A 20,519-nucleotide genomic window follows, 5' to 3' on the forward strand; every position below is an offset into this window, starting at 1 on the left:
ATATGGAAATTAGAGGGTGATTATTTGTTAATATGAAAATTAGGGGGTGTGGCCGCTGAAGGGTGTGCTCATTTTAATATGGACATGATGGGCGTGGCCATTTATAGATATGGAAATTGGGGGCGTGGCCATCATGAAATCAGGACCAATTCGGGAACATGTAAATTAGGGATGCGGCCATTTGTTGTTATATGGAAATTAGGGGGCGTGGCCACCCAGGGCGGAGCTGTTTGGGACATGGGACTGTGGGGGCGTGGCCAAAGGAGAGGTATGGAAATTAAGGCTTAATTAAGGGGCGTGGCCATCGAGGGATAATGAGGCTACAATCACTGGAGGGGGCGTGGCCTTTTGGGAAGGGGCGTGGCCATTTGTGGGCGTGGCCAGAACGGAGGGGGCGTGGCCAGAACGGAGGGGGCGTGGCCCCGGCAAGAGCGCGCGGCTCTGGCGGCCATCTTGTTTTTAAAGGGGCCGCGTCCCCCACCCTCCGGGGGCTCCGTTGTCGTGAGGGACCCCGAGCTGGGGACCCCCGGGGACCCCTCTGGAACCCCCCCCCCCCATCACCGGAGGTTCCCCGGCCCCCCCAAAATGGGGAACCCCCCCCAGGGTAGGGACCCCCAATCCAACCCCTCCGCCGCCGCCCCCCCCACCGGGAATTCCCGGAATGGAGACCGCCGGGATGGAGACCCCCGGGATGGAGACCCCCCCTCTTTTTCCCGGGACCCCCCCAGGGATGAAGACCCCCCCGTTCCCCCCCCTTTTCCGGGAATTCCGGGATTGGCGCCCCCCCGCCCCCTCCGTTCGAGCCCCCCCCCCCCCCCCCCTCTTTTCCCGGGAATTCCCGTGATGAGACCCCCGGGATCGGCCCCGCCCCCACCGGGAATTCCCGGGATTCCCCTCCGGGATGAGACCCCCCCTTCACCCTCCCCAATTTCCCGGGATCCGCCCAGGATCGGGCCCCCCCCGCCCCGCCCCTCCCCCCCTCCGGTTTGGACCGGGCCGCACGTGCCCGGTGCCCCCCCCACCCCCCCCCGCCGGCCCGGTCGGTGACGTCACGGGCGGGGCCACCCCGGGAGCGGCCGCTGCGGGACCCGCCAGGTCCGGATGGGGCCGGGGGGACCCGGGGGGGACCGGGGGGGAACCGGGGGGGAACCGGGAGGGGGGATCGGGACGGGACCGGGTGAAATCGGGCCGGACCGGGCACTACCGGGATGTCCCGGGCACTACCGGCGTGTCCCGGGGCTGTTTCGGGCACTACCGGGGTGTCCCTGAGCACTACCGGGAGTTACCGGGACAAAACCGGGCCGGACCGGGGCTGTTTGGGGCACTCCTGAGGTGGTACCGGGGGTGCACCGGGTGAAATCGGGCCGGACCGGGCAGTACCGGGATGTCCCGGGCACTACCGGCGTGTCCCGGGGCTGTTTCGGGCACTACCGGGGTGTCCCTGAGCACTACCGGGAGTTACCGGGACAAAACCGGGCCGGACCGGGGCTGTTTGGGGCACTCCTGAGGTGGTACCGGGCGGTACCGGGTGAAATCGGGCCGGACCGGGCACTACCGGGATGTCCCGGGCACTACCGGCGTGTCCCGGGGCTGTTTCGGGCACTACCGGGGTGTCCCTGAGCACTACCGGGAGTTACCGGGACAAAACCGGGCCGGACCGGGGCTGTTTGGGGCACTCCTGAGGTGGTACTGGGGGTGCACTGGGTGAAATCGGGCCGGACCGGGCACTACCGGGATGTCCTGGGTACTACCGGCGTGTCCCGGGGCTGTTTCGGGCACTACCGGGACGGTACCGGAGCAGTACCGGGCCGTGCCAATGCTGTTTGGGGCAGTATCGGGCACTACCGGGCTGGTACCGGCCGGTACCGGGGTGTTCCGGGCATTACCGGGGTGTCCCCGGGCGGCACCGGCCGCTCCTGGGGTGGTACCGGGGCAAAACCGGGCGGTACCGGGGGGTCCTGGGGTGGTACCGGGGTGGTACCGGGGGGTCCCGGGGTGGTCCCGGCGGGTCCTGGGGTAGTACTGGGGCAAAACCGGGGGGTCCTGGGGTGGTCCCGGCGGGTCCTGGGGTGGTACCGGGGCAAAACCGGGGGGTCGTGGGGTGGTCCCGGGGTGGTACCGGGGTGGTCCCGGGGGTTCGGGAGGGGCCGGTGCCGCCCCGTTCCTCTCCCCGCTGCCCGGGGCTGGGCGGGTCCCGCGGGGTTTGGGGGTGTCCAGGTGAGGCTGCACCGGTGAGACCGGGGGGGGCGGGGGAGTTTGGGGGTGTCCGGGGGTGTCCGGGGGTGTCCAGGAGGGTTTGGGGTGTCCGGGGGTGTCCGGGAGGGTTTGGGGTGTCCAGGGGTGTCCAGGAGGGTTTGGGGTGTCCGGTGGTGTCCGGGGGTGTCCGGGGGTGTCCAGGAGGGTTTGGGGTGTCCATCCCGTGTCCATCCCTGTGTCCATCTGTCCATCCTGAGTCCATCCTGAGTCCATCCCGTGTCCACCCCATGTCCATCCATCTGTCCATCCCTGTGTCCATCCCTGTGTCCATCTGTCCATTCCCGTGTCCATCCCGAGTCCATCCTGAGTCCATCCCGTGTCCATCCTGTGTCCATTCATCTGTCCATCCCTGTGTCCATCTGTCCATCCTCGTGTCCATCCCCGTGTCCATCCCGTGTCCATCCCGTGTCCATGCCTGTGTCCATCCCGTGTCCATCCCCGTGTCCATCCCGTGTCCATCCCGTGTCCATGCCTGTGTCCATCCCGTGTCCATCCCCGTGTCCATCCCGTGTCCATCTGTCCATCCTGTGTCAATCTGTCCATCTGTCCATCCCCGTGTCCATCCCCGTGTCCATCTCTGTGTCCATTTGTCTATCCCTGTGTCCATCCCTGTATCCATCTGTCCATCCTCGTGTCCATCCCCGTGTCCATCCCCGTGTCCATCCCTGTGTCCATCCCTGTGTCCATCTGTCCATCCTGTGTCCATCCTGTGTCCATCCCGAGTCCGTTTGTCCATCCTGAGTCCATTCCTGTGTCCATCCCATGTCCGTGTCCAGTGTCCATCCTTGAGTCCGTCCTGTGTCCATCTGTCCATCCCCATGTCCATCCCCGTATCCATCTCTGTGTCCATCTCTGTGTCCATCCCGTGTCCATCCATCCCTGTGTCCATCTCGAGTCCATCCCGTGTCCATCTGTCCATCCTGTGTCAATCTATCCATCTGTCCATCCCATGTCCATCCCATGTCCATCCATCTGTCCATCCCATGTCCATCCCTGTGTCCATCCCGTGTCCATCCCTGAGTCCATCCCGTGTCCATCTGTCCATCCTGTGTCAATCTGTCCATCTGTCCATCCTCGTGTCCATCCCCGTGTCCATCTGTCCATCCCGTGTCCATCCCCGTGTCCATCTGTCCATTCCTGTGTCCATCCCGTGTCCATCTGTCCATCCCATGTCCATCTGTCCATTCCTGTGTGCATCCCGTGTCCATCCTGTGTCCATCCCGTGTCCTTCTGTCCATCTGTCCATCCCATGTCCATCTGTCCATCTGTCCATCCCGTGTCCCCCCAGCCATGGAGCCCCCCCAGCCCTGGGCCCCCCTGAGCCCCTCGGACTTCGCGGAGCTGCAAAAATACCTGGACTGTGAGTGGGGAGGGGTCTCACCTGGGGAGGGGTCTGGGCACACCTGGGGAGGGGTCTCACATTTGGGGAGGGGTCTCAGATGTTTGGGAGGGGTCTCCTGTATTGGGGAGGGGTCTCATACCTGGGGAGGGGTCTGGGCACATCTGGAAAGGGGTCTCACATCTGGGGAGGGGTCTCAGATATTGAGGAGGGGTCTCACATTTGGGGAGGGGTCTCCTATATTGGGGAGGGGCCTGCGCACACCTGGGGAGGGGTCTCAGATGTTGGGGAGGGGTCTCACACCTGGGGAGGAGTCTGAGATATTGGGGAGGGGTCTCATATTTGGGGAGAGGTCTCAGATGTTGGGGAGGGGTCTGGGCACACCTGGGGAGGGGTCTCATACCTGGGGAGGGGTCTGGGTACACCTGGGGAGGGGTCTCACATTTGGGGAGGGGTCTCTGCACACCTGGGGAGGGGTCTGGGCACATGGGGAGGGGTCTCACATTTGGGGAGGGGTCTCTGCACACCTGGGGAGGGGTCTCAGATGTTTGGGAGGGGTCTCCTATATTGGGGAGGGGTCTCATACCTGGGGAGGGGTCTGGGCACATCTGGGGAGGGATCTCACATCTGGGGAAGGGTCTCAGATATTGAGGAGGGGTCTCACATTTGGGGAGGGGTCTCCTATATTGGGGAGGGGCCTGCGCACACCTGGGGAGGGGTCTCAGATGTTGGGGAGGGGTCTCAGATGTTGAGGAGGGGTCTCACACCTGGGGAAGGGCCTGGGCACCTGGGGAGGGGTCTCACATATTGAGGAGGGGTCTCAGATATTGAGGAGGGGTCTCACATTTGGGGAGGGGTCTCACACCTGGGGAGGGGTCGCACATTTGGGGAGGGGTCTCCTATATTGAGGAGGGGTCTCTGCACACCTGGGGAGGGGTCTGGGCACCTGGGGAGGGGTCTCACATATTGAGGAGGGGTCTCACCGAAGCCCCCTCCCCAAATCCCCCCCCCCAGACAGCCCCCGCCGTGTCCAGGATGTCCTTCAGGATTTCTCCGACCTCCCCGAGGTGAGACCCCTCCCCAAATCCCCCCCAAACTCCTCCGGGACCCCTCCGGGACCTCTCCAATTTGGGGAGGGGGCTGCTCCAGCTGCGACCCCTCCCCAAATTCCCCCCCCCAGAGCCTGGACTTCGAGGGCTTCTCGCTGTTCCTGCGCCGCTTCCTGGGGGCCGAGGGGGTCCCGGGGGGGCTCCAGCGCCGCCTCTTCGGCTCCTTCCAGGGGCAAAATGGTGAGGAGGGGGCTCGGGGGGGCTTTTTGGGGTTGTTTTGGGGGATTTGGGGGTTTTTTGGGTTTTTTGGGGGTTTTTTTTGGGTTTTTTTGGGGTTTTTTTCCGAGTTTTTTCGGGTTTTGGGGGGGTTTTTTGAGGGTCCCGGGGAGGCTCCAGCGCCGCCTCTTCGGCTCCTTCCAGGGGCAAAATGGTGAGGAGGGGGCTCGGGGGGGCTTTTTGGGGTTGTTTTGGGGGATTTTGGGGTTTTTTGGGTTTTTTGGGGGTTTTTTTTGGGTTTTTTTGGGGTTTTTTTCCGAGTTTTTTCGGGTTTTGGGGGGGTTTTTTGAGGGTCCCGGGGAGGCTCCAGCGCCGCCTCTTCGGCTCCTTCCAGGGGCAAAATGGTGAGGAGGGGGCTCGGGGGGGCTTTTTGGGGTTGTTTTGGGGGATTTTGGGTTTTTTTGGGTTTTTTGGGGGGTTTTTTTGGGTTTTTTGGGGGTTTTTTTCCGAGTTGTTTCGGGTTTTGGGGGGGTTTTTTGAGGGTCTCGGGGAGGCTCCAGCGCCGCCTCTTCGGCTCCTTCCAGGGGCAAAATGGTGAGGAGGGGGCTCGGGGGGGCTTTTTGGGGTTATTTTGGGGGATTTTGGGGTTTTTTTGGGATTTTTTTCTGGGTTTTTTGGGGTTTTTTTGGGGTTTTTTTTTCCGGTTTTTTGGGTGTCCCGGGGGTGTTTTTGGGGTCCTGGGGGGGCTCCAGTGCCGCTTTTTCATCTCCTTCCTGAGGCAAAATGGTGAGGAGGGGGCTCGGGGGGGCTTTTTGGGGTTGTTTTGGGGGATTTTGGGGTTTTGGGGGGCTTTTGGGGGGGTTTTTTCCGAGTTTTTTCCGGTTTTTTGGGGTTTTGGGGGGTCCCGGGTGGGTTTTTTGGGATCCTGGGCGATTCTTGGGGGTCCTGAGGTTGTTTTGGGGTCCCTGGTGTTGTTTTAGGGTTTTTTTGGGGGGTGCCGAGTGCATTTTTGGGGGTCTCGCTGCTGGTTTGGGGTTTTTTTGGGGGGTCCCGGGTGGATTTTTGAAGTCCCAGAGTCGTTTTTTGGGGTTTTCGGGGGTCCCGGATGGGTTTTTTGCGGTCCCGAGTGTATTTTTGGGGTCCCGCCGTTGGCATTTGGGGTTTTTTTGGGGTCCCGGGACTGGTTTTGGGGTTTTTTTGGGGGTCCCGAGTGTATTTTTGGGGTCCCGCGGTTGGAATCTGGGTTTTTTTGGGGTCCCGGGACTGGTTTTTGGGGTTTTTTTGGGGGTCCCGAGTGTATTTTTGGGGTCCCGCCGTTGGGATTTGGGCTTTTTTGGGGTCCCGGGACTGGTTTTTGGGGTTTTTTTGGGGGTCCCGAGTGTATTTTTGGGGTCCCGCCGTTGGGATTTGGGGTTTTTTTTGGGGTCCCGGGACTGGTTTTGGGGTTTTTTTGGGGGTCCCGAGTGTATTTTTGGGGTCCCGCCGTTGGCATTTGGGGTTTTTTTGGGGTCCCGGGACTGGTTTTGGGGTTTTTTGGGGGTCCCGAGTGTATTTTTGGGGTCCCGCTGTTGGCATTTGGGCTTTTTTGGGGTCCCGGGACTGGTTTTTGGGGTTTTTTTGGGGGTCCCGAGTGTATTTTTGGGGTCCCGCGGTTGGAATCTGGGTTTTTTTGGGGTCCCGGGACTGGTTTTTGGGGTTTTTTTGGGGGTCCCGAGTGTATTTTTGGGGTCCCGCTGTTGGCATTTGGGGTTTTTTGGGGTCCCGGGACTGGTTTTGGGGTTTTTTTTTGGGGTCCCGAGTGTATTTTTGGGGTCCCGCGGTTGGAATCTGGGTTTTTTGGGGGTCCCGGGACTGGTTTTGGGGTTTTTTTGGGGGTCCCGAGTGTATTTTTGGGGTCCCGCGGTTGGAATCTGGGTTTTTTGGGGGTCCCGGGACTGGTTTTGGGGTTTTTTTTTGGGGTCCCGAGTGTATTTTTGGGGTCCCGCCGTTGGGATTTGGGGTTTTTTGGGGTCCCGGGACTGGTTTTGGGGTTTTTTTGGGGGTCCCGAGTGTATTTTTGGGGTCCCGCGGTTGGAATCTGGGTTTTTTTGGGGTCCCGGGACTGGTTTTTGGGGTTTTTTTGGGGGTCCCGAGTGTATTTTTGGGGTCCCGCTGTTGGCATTTGGGCTTTTTTGGGGTCCCGGAACTGGTTTTGGGGTTTTTTTGGGGGTCCCGAGTGTATTTTTGGGGTCCCGCCGTTGGCATTTGGGGTTTTTTGGGGGTCCCGGGACTGGTTTTGGGGTTTTTTTTTGGGGTCCCGAGTGTATTTTTGGGGTCCCGCCGTTGGGATTTGGGGTTTTTTGGGGTCCCGGGACTGGTTTTGGGGTTTTTTTGGGGGTCCCGAGTGTATTTTTGGGGTCCCGCCGTTGGGATTTGGGCTTTTTTGGGGTCCCGGGACTGGTTTTGGGGTTTTTTTGGGGGTCCCGAGTGTATTTTTGGGGTCCCGCGGTTGGAATCTGGGTTTTTTTGGGGTCCCGGGACTGGTTTTGGGGTTTTTTTGGGGGTCCCGAGTGTATTTTTGGGGTCCCGCCGTTGGCATTTGGGGGTTTTTTGGGGTCCCGGGACTGGTTTTGGGGGTTTTTTTGGGGGTCCCGAGTGTATTTTTGGGGTCCCGCCGTTGGCATTTGGGGTTTTTTTGGGGTCCCGGGACTGGTTTTTGGGGTTTTTTTGGGGGTCCCGAGTGTATTTTTGGGGTCCCGCCGTTGGGATTTGGGGTTTTTTTGGGGTCCCGGGACTGGTTTTGGGGGTTTTTTTGGGGGGGTCCCGAGTGTATTTTTGGGGTCCCGCCGTTGGGATTTGGGGTTTTTTGGGGTCCCGGGACTGGTTTTGGGGTTTTTTTTGGGGTCCCGAGTGTATTTTTGGGGTCCCGCCGTTGGGATTTGGGGTTTTTTGGGGTCCCGGGACTGGTTTTGGGGTTTTTTTTGGGGGTCCCGAGTGTATTTTTGGGGTCCCGCCGTTGGGATTTGGGCTTTTTTGGGGTCCCGGGACTGGTTTTGGGGTTTTTTTGGGGGTCCCGAGTGTATTTTTGGGGTCCCGCGGTTGGAATCTGGGTTTTTTTGGGGTCCCGGGACTGGTTTTGGGGTTTTTTTGGGGGTCCCGAGTGTATTTTTGGGGTCCCGCCGTTGGCATTTGGGGGTTTTTTGGGGTCCCGGGACTGGTTTTGGGGGTTTTTTTGGGGGTCCCGAGTGTATTTTTGGGGTCCCGCTGTTGGCATTTGGGGTTTTTTTGGGGTCCCGGGACTGGTTTTTGGGGTTTTTTTGGGGGTCCCGAGTGTATTTTTGGGGTCCCGCCGTTGGGATTTGGGGTTTTTTGGGGTCCCGGGACTGGTTTTGGGGGTTTTTTTGGGGTCCCGAGTGTATTTTTGGGGTCCCGCCGTTGGCATTTGGGGGTTTTTTGGGGTCCCGGGACTGGTTTTGGGGTTTTTTTGGGGTCCCGAGTGTATTTTTGGGGTCCCGCTGTTGGCATTTGGGGTTTTTTTGGGGTCCCGGGACTGGTTTTGGGGTTTTTTTTGGGGTCCCGAGTGTATTTTTGGGGTCCCGCCGTTGGGATTTGGGGTTTTTTGGGGTCCCGGGACTGGTTTTGGGGTTTTTTTGGGGGTCCCGAGTGTATTTTTGGGGTCCCGCCGTTGGAATCTGGGTTTTTTTGGGGTCCCGGGACTGGTTTTGGGGTTTTTTTGGGGGTCCCGAGTGTATTTTTGGGGTCCCGCTGTTGGCATTTGGGCTTTTTTGGGGTCCCGGGACTGGTTTTGGGGTTTTTTTTTGGGGGGTCCCGAGTGTATTTTTGGGGTCTCGCCGTTGGGATTTGGGGTTTTTTGGGGTCCCGGGACTGGTTTTGGGGTTTTTTTGGGGGTCCCGAGTGTATTTTTGGGGTCCCGCTGTTGGCATTTGGGGGTTTTTTGGGGTCCCGGGACTGGTTTTGGGGCTTTTTTTTGGATCCCGGCTATATTTTTAGGATCCCGGATATTTTTGGGCGGGTCCCGGGTATTTTTTGGGGAGGGTCCCGCGTATATTTGTATTTTCAGGACATCCCTGTGTTGTTTTGGGGTGGGTTTTTTTGGGGGGGTGTATTTTTTGAGGTGCCGGGTGGGGTTTTTTGGGGTTTTGGGGATGCCGGGATTGGTTTTGGGGTGCATTTGGGGTTTTTGGGGGGTCTCACGGTGTCCCCCCTCCCCAGGCAGTGGCCGCGTCAGCCTCAGCGACGTCTCCTGTGCCCTGGCGCTGCTGGAGCGGGGCCGGCCCGAGGACAAACTCGAGTGTGAGGGGGGATTTGGGGTTTTTTGGGGGGTCCCGGGGGAGTTTTGGGGGTCTCGGCGGGAATTTGGGTTTTTTTGGGGGGTCTTGGGGTGATTTTGGGGGGATCCCGGGGGGAATTTGGGGTTTTTTTCCGGGGTCTTGGAGTGATTTTGGGGGATCCCGGGGGGAATTTGGGGTTTTGGGGGGGTCCCAAGGGGAATTTGGGGTTTTTCGGGGGTTTTGGGGTGATTTTGGGGATCCCGGGGGGAATTTGGGTTTTTTTGGGGGGGTCTTGGGGTGATTGGGGGGATGCCGGGGGGAATTTGGGTTTTTTGGGGGGGTCTTGGGGTGATTTTGGGGGAATCCTGGAGGGAATTTGGAGTTTTTTGGGGGGTCCCGGGGGAGTGTTGGGGGTCTCGGGGGGAATTTGGGTTTTTTTGGGGGGTCCCGGGGGAGTTTTGGGGGTCTCGGCGGGAATTTTGGGTTTTTTTGGGGGGTCTTGGGGTGATTTTGGGGGGATCCCGGGGGGAATTTGGGTTTTGGGGGGTCCCGGGGGGAATTTGGGGTTTTTTTCGGGGGTTTTGGGGTGATTTTGGGGGTCTCGGCGGGAATTTGGGGCTTTTTTTCGGGGGTCTTGGGGTGATTTGGGGGGGGTCCCGGGGGTAATTTGGGGTTTTTCGGGGGTTTTGGGGTGATTTTGGGGGTCTCGGCGGAAATTTGGGTTTTTTTCCGGGGTCTTGGGGTGATTTTGGGGGGTCCCGGGGGGAATTCGGGTTTTTTTCGGGGGTCTTGGAGTGATTTGGGAGGATCTCGGGGGGAATTTGGGGTTTTGGGGGGTACCGGGGGGAATTTGGGGTTTTTTCGGGGGTCTTGGGGTGATTTTGGGGGGGTCCCGGGGGGAATTTGGGGTTTTTCGGGGGTCCCGAGGGAGTTTTGGGGGTCTCGGGGGGAATTTGGGTTTTTTTGGGGGGTCTTGGGGTGATTTTGGGGGATCCCGGGGGGAATTTGGGGTTTTTTTCCGGGGTCTTGGGGTGATTTTGGGGGGGTACCGGGGGGAATTTGGGGTTTTTTGGGGGGGTGCCGGGGGAGAATTGGGGGTCTCAGCGGGAATTTGGGTTTTTTTGGGGGGTCTTGGGGTGATTTTGGGGGATCCCGGGGGGAATTTGGGGGTTTTTGGGGGGTGCCGGGGGAGTTTTGGGGGTCTCGTGGGGAATTTGGGTTTTTTTGGGGGGTCTTGGGGTGATTTTAGGGGATCCCGGGGGGAATTTGGGGTTTTTTCGGGGGTCTTGGGGTGATTGGGGGGGATCCCGGGGGGAATTTGGGGTTTTTTGGGGGGTCCCGGGGGAGTTTTGGGGGTCTCGTGGGGAATTTGGGTTTTTTCGGGGGTCTTGGGGTGATTTTGGAGGGATCCCGGGGGGAATTCGGGTTTTTTTCGGGGGTCTTGGGGTGATTTGGTGGGATCTCGGGGGGAATTTGGGTTTTGGGGGGTCTCGAGGGGAATTTGGGTTTTTTTTTCGGGGGTTTTGGGGTGATTTTGGGGGTCTCGGCGGGAATTTGGGGCTTTTTTCGGGGGTCTTGGGGTGATTGGGGGGGGTCCCGGGGGTAATTTGGGGTTTTTCGGGGGTTTTGGGGTGATTTTGGGGGTCTCGGCGGAAATTTGGGTTTTTTTCCGGGGTCTTGGGGTGATTTTGGGGGGTCCCGGGGGGAATTTGGGGTTTTTGGGGGGATCTTGGGGTGATTTTGGGGGGATCCCGGGGGGAATTCGGGTTTTTTTCGGGGGTCTTGGAGTGATTTGGGAGGATCTCGGGGGGAATTTGGGGTTTTGGGGGATCCCGGGGGGAATTTGGGGCTTTTTTCGGGGGTCTTGGGGTGATTTTGGGGGGGTCCCGGGGGGAATTTGGGGTTTTTCGGGGGTCCCGAGGGAGTTTTGGGGGTCTCGGGGGGAATTTGGGTTTTTTTGGGGGGTCTTGGGGTGATTTTGGGGGATCCCGGGGGGAATTTGGGGTTTTTTTCCGGGGTCTTGGGGTGATTTTGGGGGGTACCGGGGGGAATTTGGGGTTTTTTTGGGGGGTCCCGGGGGAGTTTTGGGGGTCTCGTGGGGAATTTGGGTTTTTTCGGGGGTCTTGGGGTGATTTTGGAGGGATCCCGGGGGGAATTCGGGTTTTTTTTCGGGGGTCTTGGGGTGATTTGGTGGGATCTCGGGGGGAATTTGGGTTTTGGGGGGTCTCGAGGGGAATTTGGGTTTTTTTTTCGGGGGTTTTGGGGTGATTTTGGGGGTCTCGGCGGTAATTTGGGGCTTTTTTCGGGGGTCTTGGGGTGATTTGGGGGGGTCCCGGGGGTAATTTGGGGTTTTTCGGGGGTTTTGGGGTGATTTTGGGGGTCTCGGCGGGAATTTGGGGTTTTTTCCGGGGTCTTGGGGTGATTTTGGGGGGTCCCGGGGGGAATTTGGGGTTTTTTGGGGGGTCCCAGGCGGGTTTTGGGGATCCCGGGGGGAATTTGGGGTTTTTCGGGGGTCTCGGGGTGATTTTAGGGGATCCCGGGGGGAATTTGGGGTTTTTTCGGGGGTCTTGGGGTGATTTTGGGGGATCCCGGGGGGAATTTGGGTTTTTTTGGGGGGTCCCGGGGGAGTTTTGGGGGTCTCGTGGGGAATTTGGGTTTTTTTGGCGGGTCTTGGGGTGATTTTGGAGGGATCCCGGGGGGAATTCGGGTTTTTTTCGGGGGTCTTGGGGTGATTTTGGGGGATCTCGGGGGGAATTTGGGTTTTGGGGGGTCCCGGGGGGAATTTGGGTTTTTTTTTCGGGGGTTTTGGGGTGATTTTGGGGGTCTCGGCGGGAATTTGGGGTTTTTTCGGGGGTCTTGGGGTGATTTGGGGGGGTCTCGGCGGGAATTTGGGTTTTTTCGGGGGTTTTGGGGTGATTTTGGGGGATCCCGGGGGGAATTTGGGGTTTTTTGGGGGGTCCCAGGCGGGTTTTGGGGATCCCGGGGGGAATTTGGGGTTTTTCGGGGGTCTTGGGGTGATTTTAGGGGATCCCGGAGGGAATTTGGGGGTTTTTCGGGGGTCTTGGGGTGATTTGGGGGGATCCTGGAGGGAATTTGGGGGTTTTTGTGGGGAGTCCTCGAGGGAGTTTTGGGGGATCTCGGGGGGAATTTGGGTTTTTTTGGGGCGTCCCAGGCTGGTTTTGGGGGGGTCTCGGTGTTTTTCGGGCGTCTCAAGGGGGATTTGGGGTTTTTTTCGGGGGTCCCGGGGGAGTGTTGGGGGTCTCGGCGGGAATTTGGGGTTTTGGGGGGGTCTTGGGGTGATTTTGGGGGATCTCGAGGGAATTTGGGGTTTTTCGGGGGTCCCGGGGGGAATTTGGGGTTTTTTCGGGGGTTTTGGGGTGATTTTGGGGGGATCCCGGGGGGAATTTGGGTTTTTTTCGGGGGTCTTGGGGTGATTTTGGGGGATCCCGAGGGAATTTGGGGTTTTTCGGGGGTCCCGGGGGGAATTTGGGTTTTTTGGGGGGATCTTGGGGTGATTTTGGGGGATCCCGGGGGGAATTTGGTGTTTTTTCGGGGGTCTTGAGGTGATCTGGGGTTTTTTCGGGGGATCTCGGGGGATTTTGGGGTGTCCCGAGGGATTTTTGGGGGTCTTGGGGTGATCCCGAGGGGTTTTTGGGGGGTCCCGAGGGGGTTCCCGGGGCTTTTTTTTGGGGATTCCGGGGAAGTTTTTGGGCAACTCAGGGGTGATTTTGGGGGTCCCGGCGGAGTTTTTTGGGGTCCCGGGGCGTTTTAGGGGGTCCCGAGGGGGTTTGGGGGGGTCCCGAGGGGGTTTGGGGGGGTCCCGACCCTCTGTGTTCCCCCCCGCCCCCCAAAAGTCGCTTTCAGACTCTACGACAAGGACGGGAACGGGGCCCTGGACAGCGCGGTGAGGGGGGATTTTGGGGGATTTTGGGGGGATTTGGGGGGATTTGGGGGGATTTTGGGGTTTGGGGGGGGATTTCGGGAAGTTTGGGGTGGGTTTTGGGGGATTTTGGGGAGTTTGGGGTGGGTTCGGGGGGCTGGAGGCGTGGGGGGATTTGGGGAGGTTTAGAGGGGATTTGGAGGGGGGTTGGGGAGATTTAGGGGGGATTTGGGGGGATCTGGGGAGGTTTAGAGGGGATTTTGGGGGGTCGGGAGGGATTTGGGGGCGTTTGGGGTGGATTTGGGGGTGTTTTGGGGGTGTTTAGGGGGTCTGTGGGATCGGGGGGACTCTCGGGGGTCTCTGTAGGATCGGGGGGACTCTCGGGGGTCTCTATGGGATCGGGGGGTCTCTATAGGATCGGGGGGACTCTCGGGGGTCTCTATAGGATCGGGGGGGTCTCTATAGGATCGGGGGGACTCTCGGGGGTCTCTATAGGATCGAGGGGGTCTCTATAGGATCGGGGGGGTCTCTGTAGGATCGGGGGTTCTCTTTAGGATCGGTGGGACTCTCGGGGGTCTCTATAGGATCGAGGGGGGTCTCTATAGGATCGGGGGGGTCTCTGTAGGGTCGGGGGGGTCTCTGTAGGATCGGGGGTTCTCTATAGGATCGGGGGGACTCTCGGGGGTCTCTGTAGGATCGGGGGGGTCTCTATAGGATCGGGGGGACTCTCGGGGGTCTCTGTAGGATCGGGGAAGCCTCTATAGGATCGAGGAGTCTCTATAGGATCGGGGGGACTCTCGGGGGTCTCTATGGCATCGGGGGGTCTCTATAGGATCGGGGGGGTCTCTATAGGATCGGGGGGACTCTCGGGGGTCTCTATAGGATCGAGGGGGTCTCTGTAGGATCGGGGGAGTCTCTATAGGATCGGGGGGGTCTCTATAGGATCGGGGGGACTCTCGGGGGTCTCTATAGGATCGAGGGGTCTCTGTAGGATCGGGGGGTCTCTGTAGGATCGGGGGGACTCTCGGGGGTCTCTGTAGGATCGGGGGAGTCTCTATAGGATCGGGGGGGTCTCTGTAGGATCGGGGGGACTCTCGGGGGTCTCTATAGGATCGGGGGGACTCTCGGGGGTCTCTGTAGGATCGGGGGGTCTCTATAGGATCGGGGGGACTCTCGGGGGTCTCTATAGGATCGGGGGTTCTCTATAGGATCGAGGGAGTCTCTATAGGATCGGGGGGGTCTCTGTAGGATCGGGGGGGGTCTCTATAGGGTCGGGGGGGTCTCTGTAGGATCGGGGGTTCTCTATAGGATCGGGGGGACTCTCGGGGGTCTCTATAGGATCGGGGGTTCTCTATAGGATCGAGGGAGTCTCTATAGGATCGGGGGGGTCTCTGTAGGATCGGGGGGGTCTCTATAGGGTCGGGGGGGTCTCTGTAGGATCGGGGGTTCTCTATAGGATCGGGGGGACTCTCGGGGGTCTCTGTAGGATCGGGGGGGTCTCTATAGGATCGGGGGGACTCTCGGGGGTCTCTGTAGGATCGGGGAAGCCTCTATAGGATCGAGGAGTCTCTATAGGATCGGGGGGACTCTCGGGGGTCTCTATAGGATCGAGGGGTCTCTGTAGGATCGGGGGAGTCTCTATAGGATCGGGGGGGTCTCTATAGGATCGGGGGGACTCTCGGGGGTCTCTATAGGATCGAGGGGGTCTCTGTAGGATCGGGGGGGGTCTCTATAGGATCGGGGGGGTCTCTGTAGGATCGGGGGTTCTCTTTAGGATCGGGGTGACTCTCGGGGGTCTCTATAAGATCGGGGGGGTTGTCTATAGGATCGGGGGGGTCTCTATAGGGTCGGGGGGGTCTCTGTAGGATCGGGGTGGTCTCTATAGGATCGGGGGGACTCTCGGGGGTCTCTATAGGATCGGGGGGGTCTCTATAGGATCGGGGGGTCTCTATAGGATCGGGGGGTCTCTATGGGATCGGGGGGACTCTCGGGGGTCTCTATAGGATCTGGGGGGTCTCTATAGGATCGGGGGGGTCTCTATAGGGTCGGGGGGACTCTCGGGGGTCTCTGTAGGATCGGGGGGGTCTCTATAGGATCGGGGGGTCTCTATGGGATCGGGGGGTCTCTATAGGATCGGGGGGGGTCTCTATAGGATCGGGGGGTCTCTATGGGATCGGGGGGGCTCTATAGGATCGGGGGGACTCTCGGGGGTCTCTGTAGGATCGGGGGGGTCTCTATAGGATCGGGGGGGGTCTCTATGGGATCGGGGGGGCTCTATAGGATCGGGGGGTCTCTATGGGATCGGGGGGACTCTCGGGGGTCTCTATGGCATCGGGGGGTCTCTATAGGATCGGGGGGGTCTCTGTAGGATCGGGGGGACTCTCGGGGGTCTCTATAGGATCGGGGGGTCTCTGTAGGATCGGGGGAGTCTCTATAGGATCGGGGGGGTCTCTGTAGGATCGGAGGGACTCTCGGGGGTCTCTATAGGATCGGGGGGTCTCTGTAGGATCGGGGGGACTCTCGGGGGTCTCTGTAGGATCGGGGGTTCTCTATAGGATCGGGGGGACTCTCGGGGGTCTCTGTAGGATCGGGGGGTCTCTATAGGATCGGGGGGGTCTCTGTAGGATCGGGGGGTCTCTATAGGATCGGGGGGACTCTCGGGGGTCTCTGTAGGATCGGGGGGTCTCTATAGGATCGGGGGGACTCTCGGGGGTCTCTATAGGATCGGGGGGTCTCTATAGGATCGGGGGGACTCTCAGGGGTCTCTATAGGATCGGGAGGGGTTTCTATAGGATCGGGGGGGGTCTCTGTAGGATCGGGGGGGTCTCTGTAGGATCGGGGGGGTCTCTGTAGGATCGGGGGGACTCTCGGGGGTCTCTATAGGATCGGGGGGTCTCTGTAGGATCGGGGGGACTCTCGGGGGTCTCTATAGGATCGGGGGGTCTCTATAGGATCGGGGGGACTCTCGGGGGTCTCTATAGGATCGGGGGTTCTCTATAGGATCGGGGGGACTCTCGGGGGTCTCTGTAGGATCGGGGGGGGTTTCTATAGGATCGGGGGAGGTCTCTATAGGATGGGGGGGGTCTCTATAGGATCGGGGGGGTCTCACTGCCCCCCTGACCCCACAGGAGCTCGATCGCATCGTCGCGCAGATGATGAGGGTGGCCCAGTACCGGGACTGGGATGTCACCGAGCTCAGACCGGTAACGGGGGGGGGGGGAAGTTTTTGGGGTCTGGGGGGTGGATTTTGGGGTGCGGGGGTGGATTTTGGGGCTGGGGGATGTTTTTGGGGTCGGGGGGTGGATTTCGGGGTGCAGGGGGTGGATTTTGGGACCGCGGGGTGGATTTTGGGGTGCGGGGGATGTTTTTGGGGTGCGGGGAGTGGATTTTGGGGTGCAGGGGGTGGATTTTGGGCCCGGGAGATGTTTTTAGGGCCGGGGGATGGATTTTTGGGGCCGGGGGGTGGATTTTGGTGTGCAGGGGGTGGATTTTGGGGCTCGGGGGATGTTTTTGGGGCCGGGGGATGTTTTTAGGGCCGGGGGATGGATTTTGGGACCGGGGGGTGGATTTTGGGGCCGGGGGCTGGATTTTGGGGTGCGGGGGGTGTTTTTGGGGTGCGGGGGGTGGATTTTGGGGTGCAGGGGTGGATTTTGGGACCAGGGGGTGGATTTTGGGGCCGGGGCGTGGATTTTGGGGTGCAGGGGGTGGATTTTGGGGCCGGGGGGTGGATTTTGGGGCTGGGGGATGTTTTTGGGGTCGGGGGGTGGATTTTGGGGTGCAGGGGGTGGATTTTGGGGTCAGGGGGTGTTTTTGGGGTCGGGGAGTGTTTTTAGGGCCGGGGGATGGATTTTGGGGCCGGGGGGTGGATTTTGGGGTGCGGGGGATGTTTTTGGGGTGCGGGGAGTTGATTTTGGGGCCGGGGGGTGGATTTAGGGCCCGGGGATGTTTTTAGGGCCGGGGGATGGATTTTAGGGCCGGGGGATGGATTTTGGGGCCGGGGGGTGGATTTTGGGGTGCAGGGGGTGGATTTTGGGGCCGGGGGGGGGGTCCCCGGAGCTGGGAGGTTGCCCGAAATCCCCGTTTTTCCCGCAGATCCTACAGGAGATGATGCGGGACGTGGACCGGGACGGCAGCGGGACGGTGACGCTGCGGGAGTGGCTGCGGGGCGGCGGCACCAGCGCGCCCCTGCTCGCCCTGCTGGGGCTCGACGGGGTCCGTGCGGGCTCGGGGGCGCTTTTGGGGTCGCTTTGGGGTCGCTTTGGGGTCGCTTTGGGGTCGGGGGGCACTTCGGAGGCACTTTTGGGGTCGCTCCGGGGGTCAGTTTGGGGCCGGAGGCACTTTTGGGGTCGCTCCGGGGGTCAGTTTGGGGTCGGGGGGCACTTTGGGGTCGCTCTGGGGTCAGTTTGGGGTCGATTTGGGGTCGGGAGGCACTTTGGGGTCGGTTTGGGGTCAGTTTGGGGTCGGGGGGCACTTCGGGGTCGCTCCGGAGTCAGTTTGGGGTCGGGGACACTTTTGGGGTCGGTTTGGGGTCGGTTTGGGGTCGGTTTGGGGTCGGGGGCACTTTGGGGTCGGTTTGGGGTCGGTTTGACGTCGGGGGGCACTTTGGGGTGGCTTTGGGGTCGGTTTGTGGTTGGTTTGGGGTCGGGGGCACTTTGGGGTCGCTCTGGGGTCAGTTTGGGGTCGGGAGGCACTTTGGGGTCGGTTTGGGGTCGGGGGAGGCACTTTTGGGGTCGGGGGGCACTTCGGGGTCGCTCTGGGGTCAGTTTAGGGTCGGTTTGGGGTCGCTTTGGGGTTGGGGGGCACTTTTGGGGTCAGTTTCTGGTCGGTTTGGGGTCGGGGTCAGTTTGGGGTCAGTTTGGGGTCAGGAGGCACTTTGGGGGTGCTCTGGGGTCAGTTTGGGGTCACTGTGGGGTCGGGGGCACTTTTGGGGTCGCTCTGGGGTCGGTTTGGGGTCAGTTTGGGTCAGTTTGGGGTGGTTTGGGTCGGTTTGGGTCAGTTTGGGTTGGTTTGGGTCGGTTTGGGTCAGTTGGGGTCAGTTTGGGGTCAGTTTGGGGTCGGTTTGGGTCGGTTTGGGTCAGTTTGGGGTGATTTGGGTCGGTTTGGGTCAGTTTGGGTCAGTTTGGGGTGGTTTGGGTCAGTTTGGGGTTGGTTTGGGTCGGTTTGGGTCAGTTTTGGGTCGGTTTGGGGTCGGTTTGGGTCAGTTTGGGGTGGTTTGGGTCAGTTTGGGATCGGTTTGGGGTCGGTTTGGGTCAGTTTGGGATCGGTTTGGGGTCGGTTTGGGTCGGTTTGGGATCGGTTTGGGTCGGTTTGGGTCAGTTTGGGTCAGTTTGGGGTGGTTTGGGTCAGTTTGGGGTTGGTTTGGGTCGGTTTGGGTCAGTTTGGGATCGGTTTGGGGTCGGTTTGGGTCAGTTTGGGATCGGTTTGGGGTCGGTTTGGGTCGGTTTGGGGTGGTTTGGGGTCGGTTTGGGTCGGTTTGGGATCGGTTTGGGTCGGTTTGGGTCAGTTTGGGTCAGTTTGGGGTGGTTTGGGTCAGTTTGGGGTTGGTTTGGGTCGGTTTGGGTCAGTTTTGGGTCGGTTTGGGGTCGGTTTGGGTCGGTTTGGGGTGGTTTGGGTCAGTTTGGGTCGGTTTGGGTCAGTTTGGGGTCAGTTTGGGATCGGTTTGGGTCGGTTTGGGATCGGTTTGGGTCGGTTTGGGGTGGTTTGGGGTCGGTTTGGGTCGGTTTGGGATCGGTTTGGGTCGGTTTGGGTCAGTTTGGGTCAGTTTGGGGTTGGTTTGGGTCGGTTTGGGGTTGGTTTGGGTCGGTTTGGGTCAGTTTTGGGTCGGTTTGGGTCGGTTTGGGATCAGTTTGGGGTGGTTTGGGTCAGTTTGGGATCGGTTTGGGTCGGTTTGGGATCAGTTTGGGGTCAGTTTGGGTCGGTTTGGATCAGTTGGGGTCAGTTTGGGTCAGTTTGGGGTCGGTTTGGGGTCGGTTTGGGTCGGTTTGGGTCAGTTTGGGGTGGTTTGGGTCGGTTTGGGTCGGTTTGGGTCGATTTGGGATCGGTTTGGGTCAGTTTGGGATCGGTTTGGGGTTGGTTTGGGTCGGTTTGGGGTGGTTTGGGGTCGGTTTGGGTCGGTTTGGGATCGGTTTGGGTCGGTTTGGGTCAGTTTGGGTCAGTTTGGGGTGGTTTGGGTCAGTTTGGGGTTGGTTTGGGTCGGTTTGGGTCAGTTTTGGGTCGGTTTGGGGTCGGTTTGGGTCAGTTTGGGGTGGTTTGGGTCAGTTTGGGATCGGTTTGGGGTCGGTTTGGGTCAGTTTGGGATCGGTTTGGGGTCGGTTTGGGTCGGTTTGGGGTGGTTTGGGGTCGGTTTGGGTCGGTTTGGGATCGGTTTAGGTCGGTTTGGGTCAGTTTGGGTCAGTTTGGGGTGGTTTGGGTCAGTTTGGGGTTGGTTTGGGTCGGTTTGGGTCAGTTTTGGGTCGGTTTGGGGTCGGTTTGGGTCGGTTTGGGGTGGTTTGGGTCAGTTTGGGTCGGTTTGGGTCAGTTTGGGGTCAGTTTGGGATCGGTTTGGGTCGGTTTGGGGTCGGTTTGGGTCGGTTTGGGGTGGTTTGGGGTCGGTTTGGGTCGGTTTGGGATCGGTTTGGGTCGGTTTGGGTCAGTTTGGGTCAGTTTGGGGTGGTTTGGGTCAGTTTGGGGTTGGTTTGGGTCGGTTTGGGTCAGTTTTGGGTCGGTTTGGGGTCGGTTTGGGTCAGTTTGGGGTGGTTTGGGTCAGTTTGGGTCGGTTTGGGTCAGTTTGGGGTCAGTTTGGGTCAGTTTGGGATCGGTTTGGGGTGGTTTGTGTCGGTTTGGGGTGGTTTGGGGTCGGTTTGGGATCGGTTTGGGTCGGTTTGGGTCAGTTTGGGTCAGTTTGGGGTGGTTTGGGTCAGTTTGGGGTTGGTTTGGGTCGGTTTGGGTCAGTTTTGGGTCGGTTTGGGGTCGGTTTGGGTCAGTTTGGGGTGGTTTGGGTCAGTTTGGGTCGGTTTGGGTCAGTTTGGGGTCAGTTTGGGTCAGTTTGGGATCGGTTTGGGGTGGTTTGGGTCAGTTTGGGGTGGTTTGGGTCGGTTTGGGGTGGTTTTCGTTCCCCTGTAGGATCTGGAGGAGGACGGGCAGTCGGTTTGGGGTCGGTTTGGGTCGGTTTGGGTCAGTTTGGGGTCAGTTTGGGTCGGTTTAGGTCAGTTTGGGGTGGTTTTTGTTCCCCTGTAGGATCTGGAGGAGGACGGGCGGCACCGCTGGGCGCTGGCGCAGTTCTCGCGCCCCGCGTTCTGTGGGGTCTGCGAGGGGCTCCTGGTGGGGCTGCGGAAACAGGGCCTGAGGTGTTCCCGTGAGTGTGGGGTCGGGAATTCCATGGGATCGGGATTGGGATCGGGAATGGGATCGGGAATGGCTGCAGGAACAGGGCCTGAGGTGTTCCTGTGAGTGTGGGGTCGGGAATTCCATGGGATCAGGATTGGGATCGGGAATGGGATCGGGAATGGCTGCGGGAACAGGGCCTGAGG

The 20,519-nt window shown here is 59.9% G+C and overlaps 1 protein-coding gene across 1 annotated transcript; it reads left to right on the forward strand.

Moving 5' to 3' along the window:
* The first annotated feature begins 1,014 nt into the window (after positions 1-1,014).
* DGKA (diacylglycerol kinase alpha) lies at positions 1,015-20,488 on the forward strand. The gene is made up of 9 exons (XM_048293287.1): positions 1,015-1,095; positions 3,545-3,616; positions 4,610-4,662; positions 4,776-4,884; positions 9,073-9,153; positions 12,986-13,035; positions 16,140-16,214; positions 17,104-17,223; positions 20,227-20,488. The coding sequence occupies exons 2-9, from the start codon at positions 3,547-3,549 to the stop codon at positions 20,437-20,439; spliced, it is 771 nt and encodes a 256-aa protein (XP_048149244.1). The 5' UTR covers positions 1,015-1,095; positions 3,545-3,546; the 3' UTR covers positions 20,440-20,488.
* Positions 20,489-20,519: the final 31 nt, after the last annotated feature.

Source organism: Corvus hawaiiensis, unplaced genomic scaffold (genome assembly GCF_020740725.1).
Source record: "Corvus hawaiiensis isolate bCorHaw1 unplaced genomic scaffold, bCorHaw1.pri.cur scaffold_231_ctg1, whole genome shotgun sequence".
Lineage (NCBI taxonomy): Eukaryota > Metazoa > Chordata > Aves > Passeriformes > Corvidae > Corvus > Corvus hawaiiensis.

Bases quoted from the DNA above. Each gene is read 5' to 3' on its own strand.
- DGKA (XM_048293287.1), top strand. From the start codon at position 3,547: ATGGAGCCCCCCCAGCCCTGGGCCCCCCTGAGCCCCTCGGACTTCGCG. The intron at 13,036-16,139 runs GTGAGGGGGGAT...CTGACCCCACAG, and splicing joins ACGGGGCCCTGGACAGCGCG to GAGCTCGATCGCATCGTCGC. The intron at 16,215-17,103 runs GTAACGGGGGGG...TTTTTCCCGCAG, and splicing joins ATGTCACCGAGCTCAGACCG to ATCCTACAGGAGATGATGCG.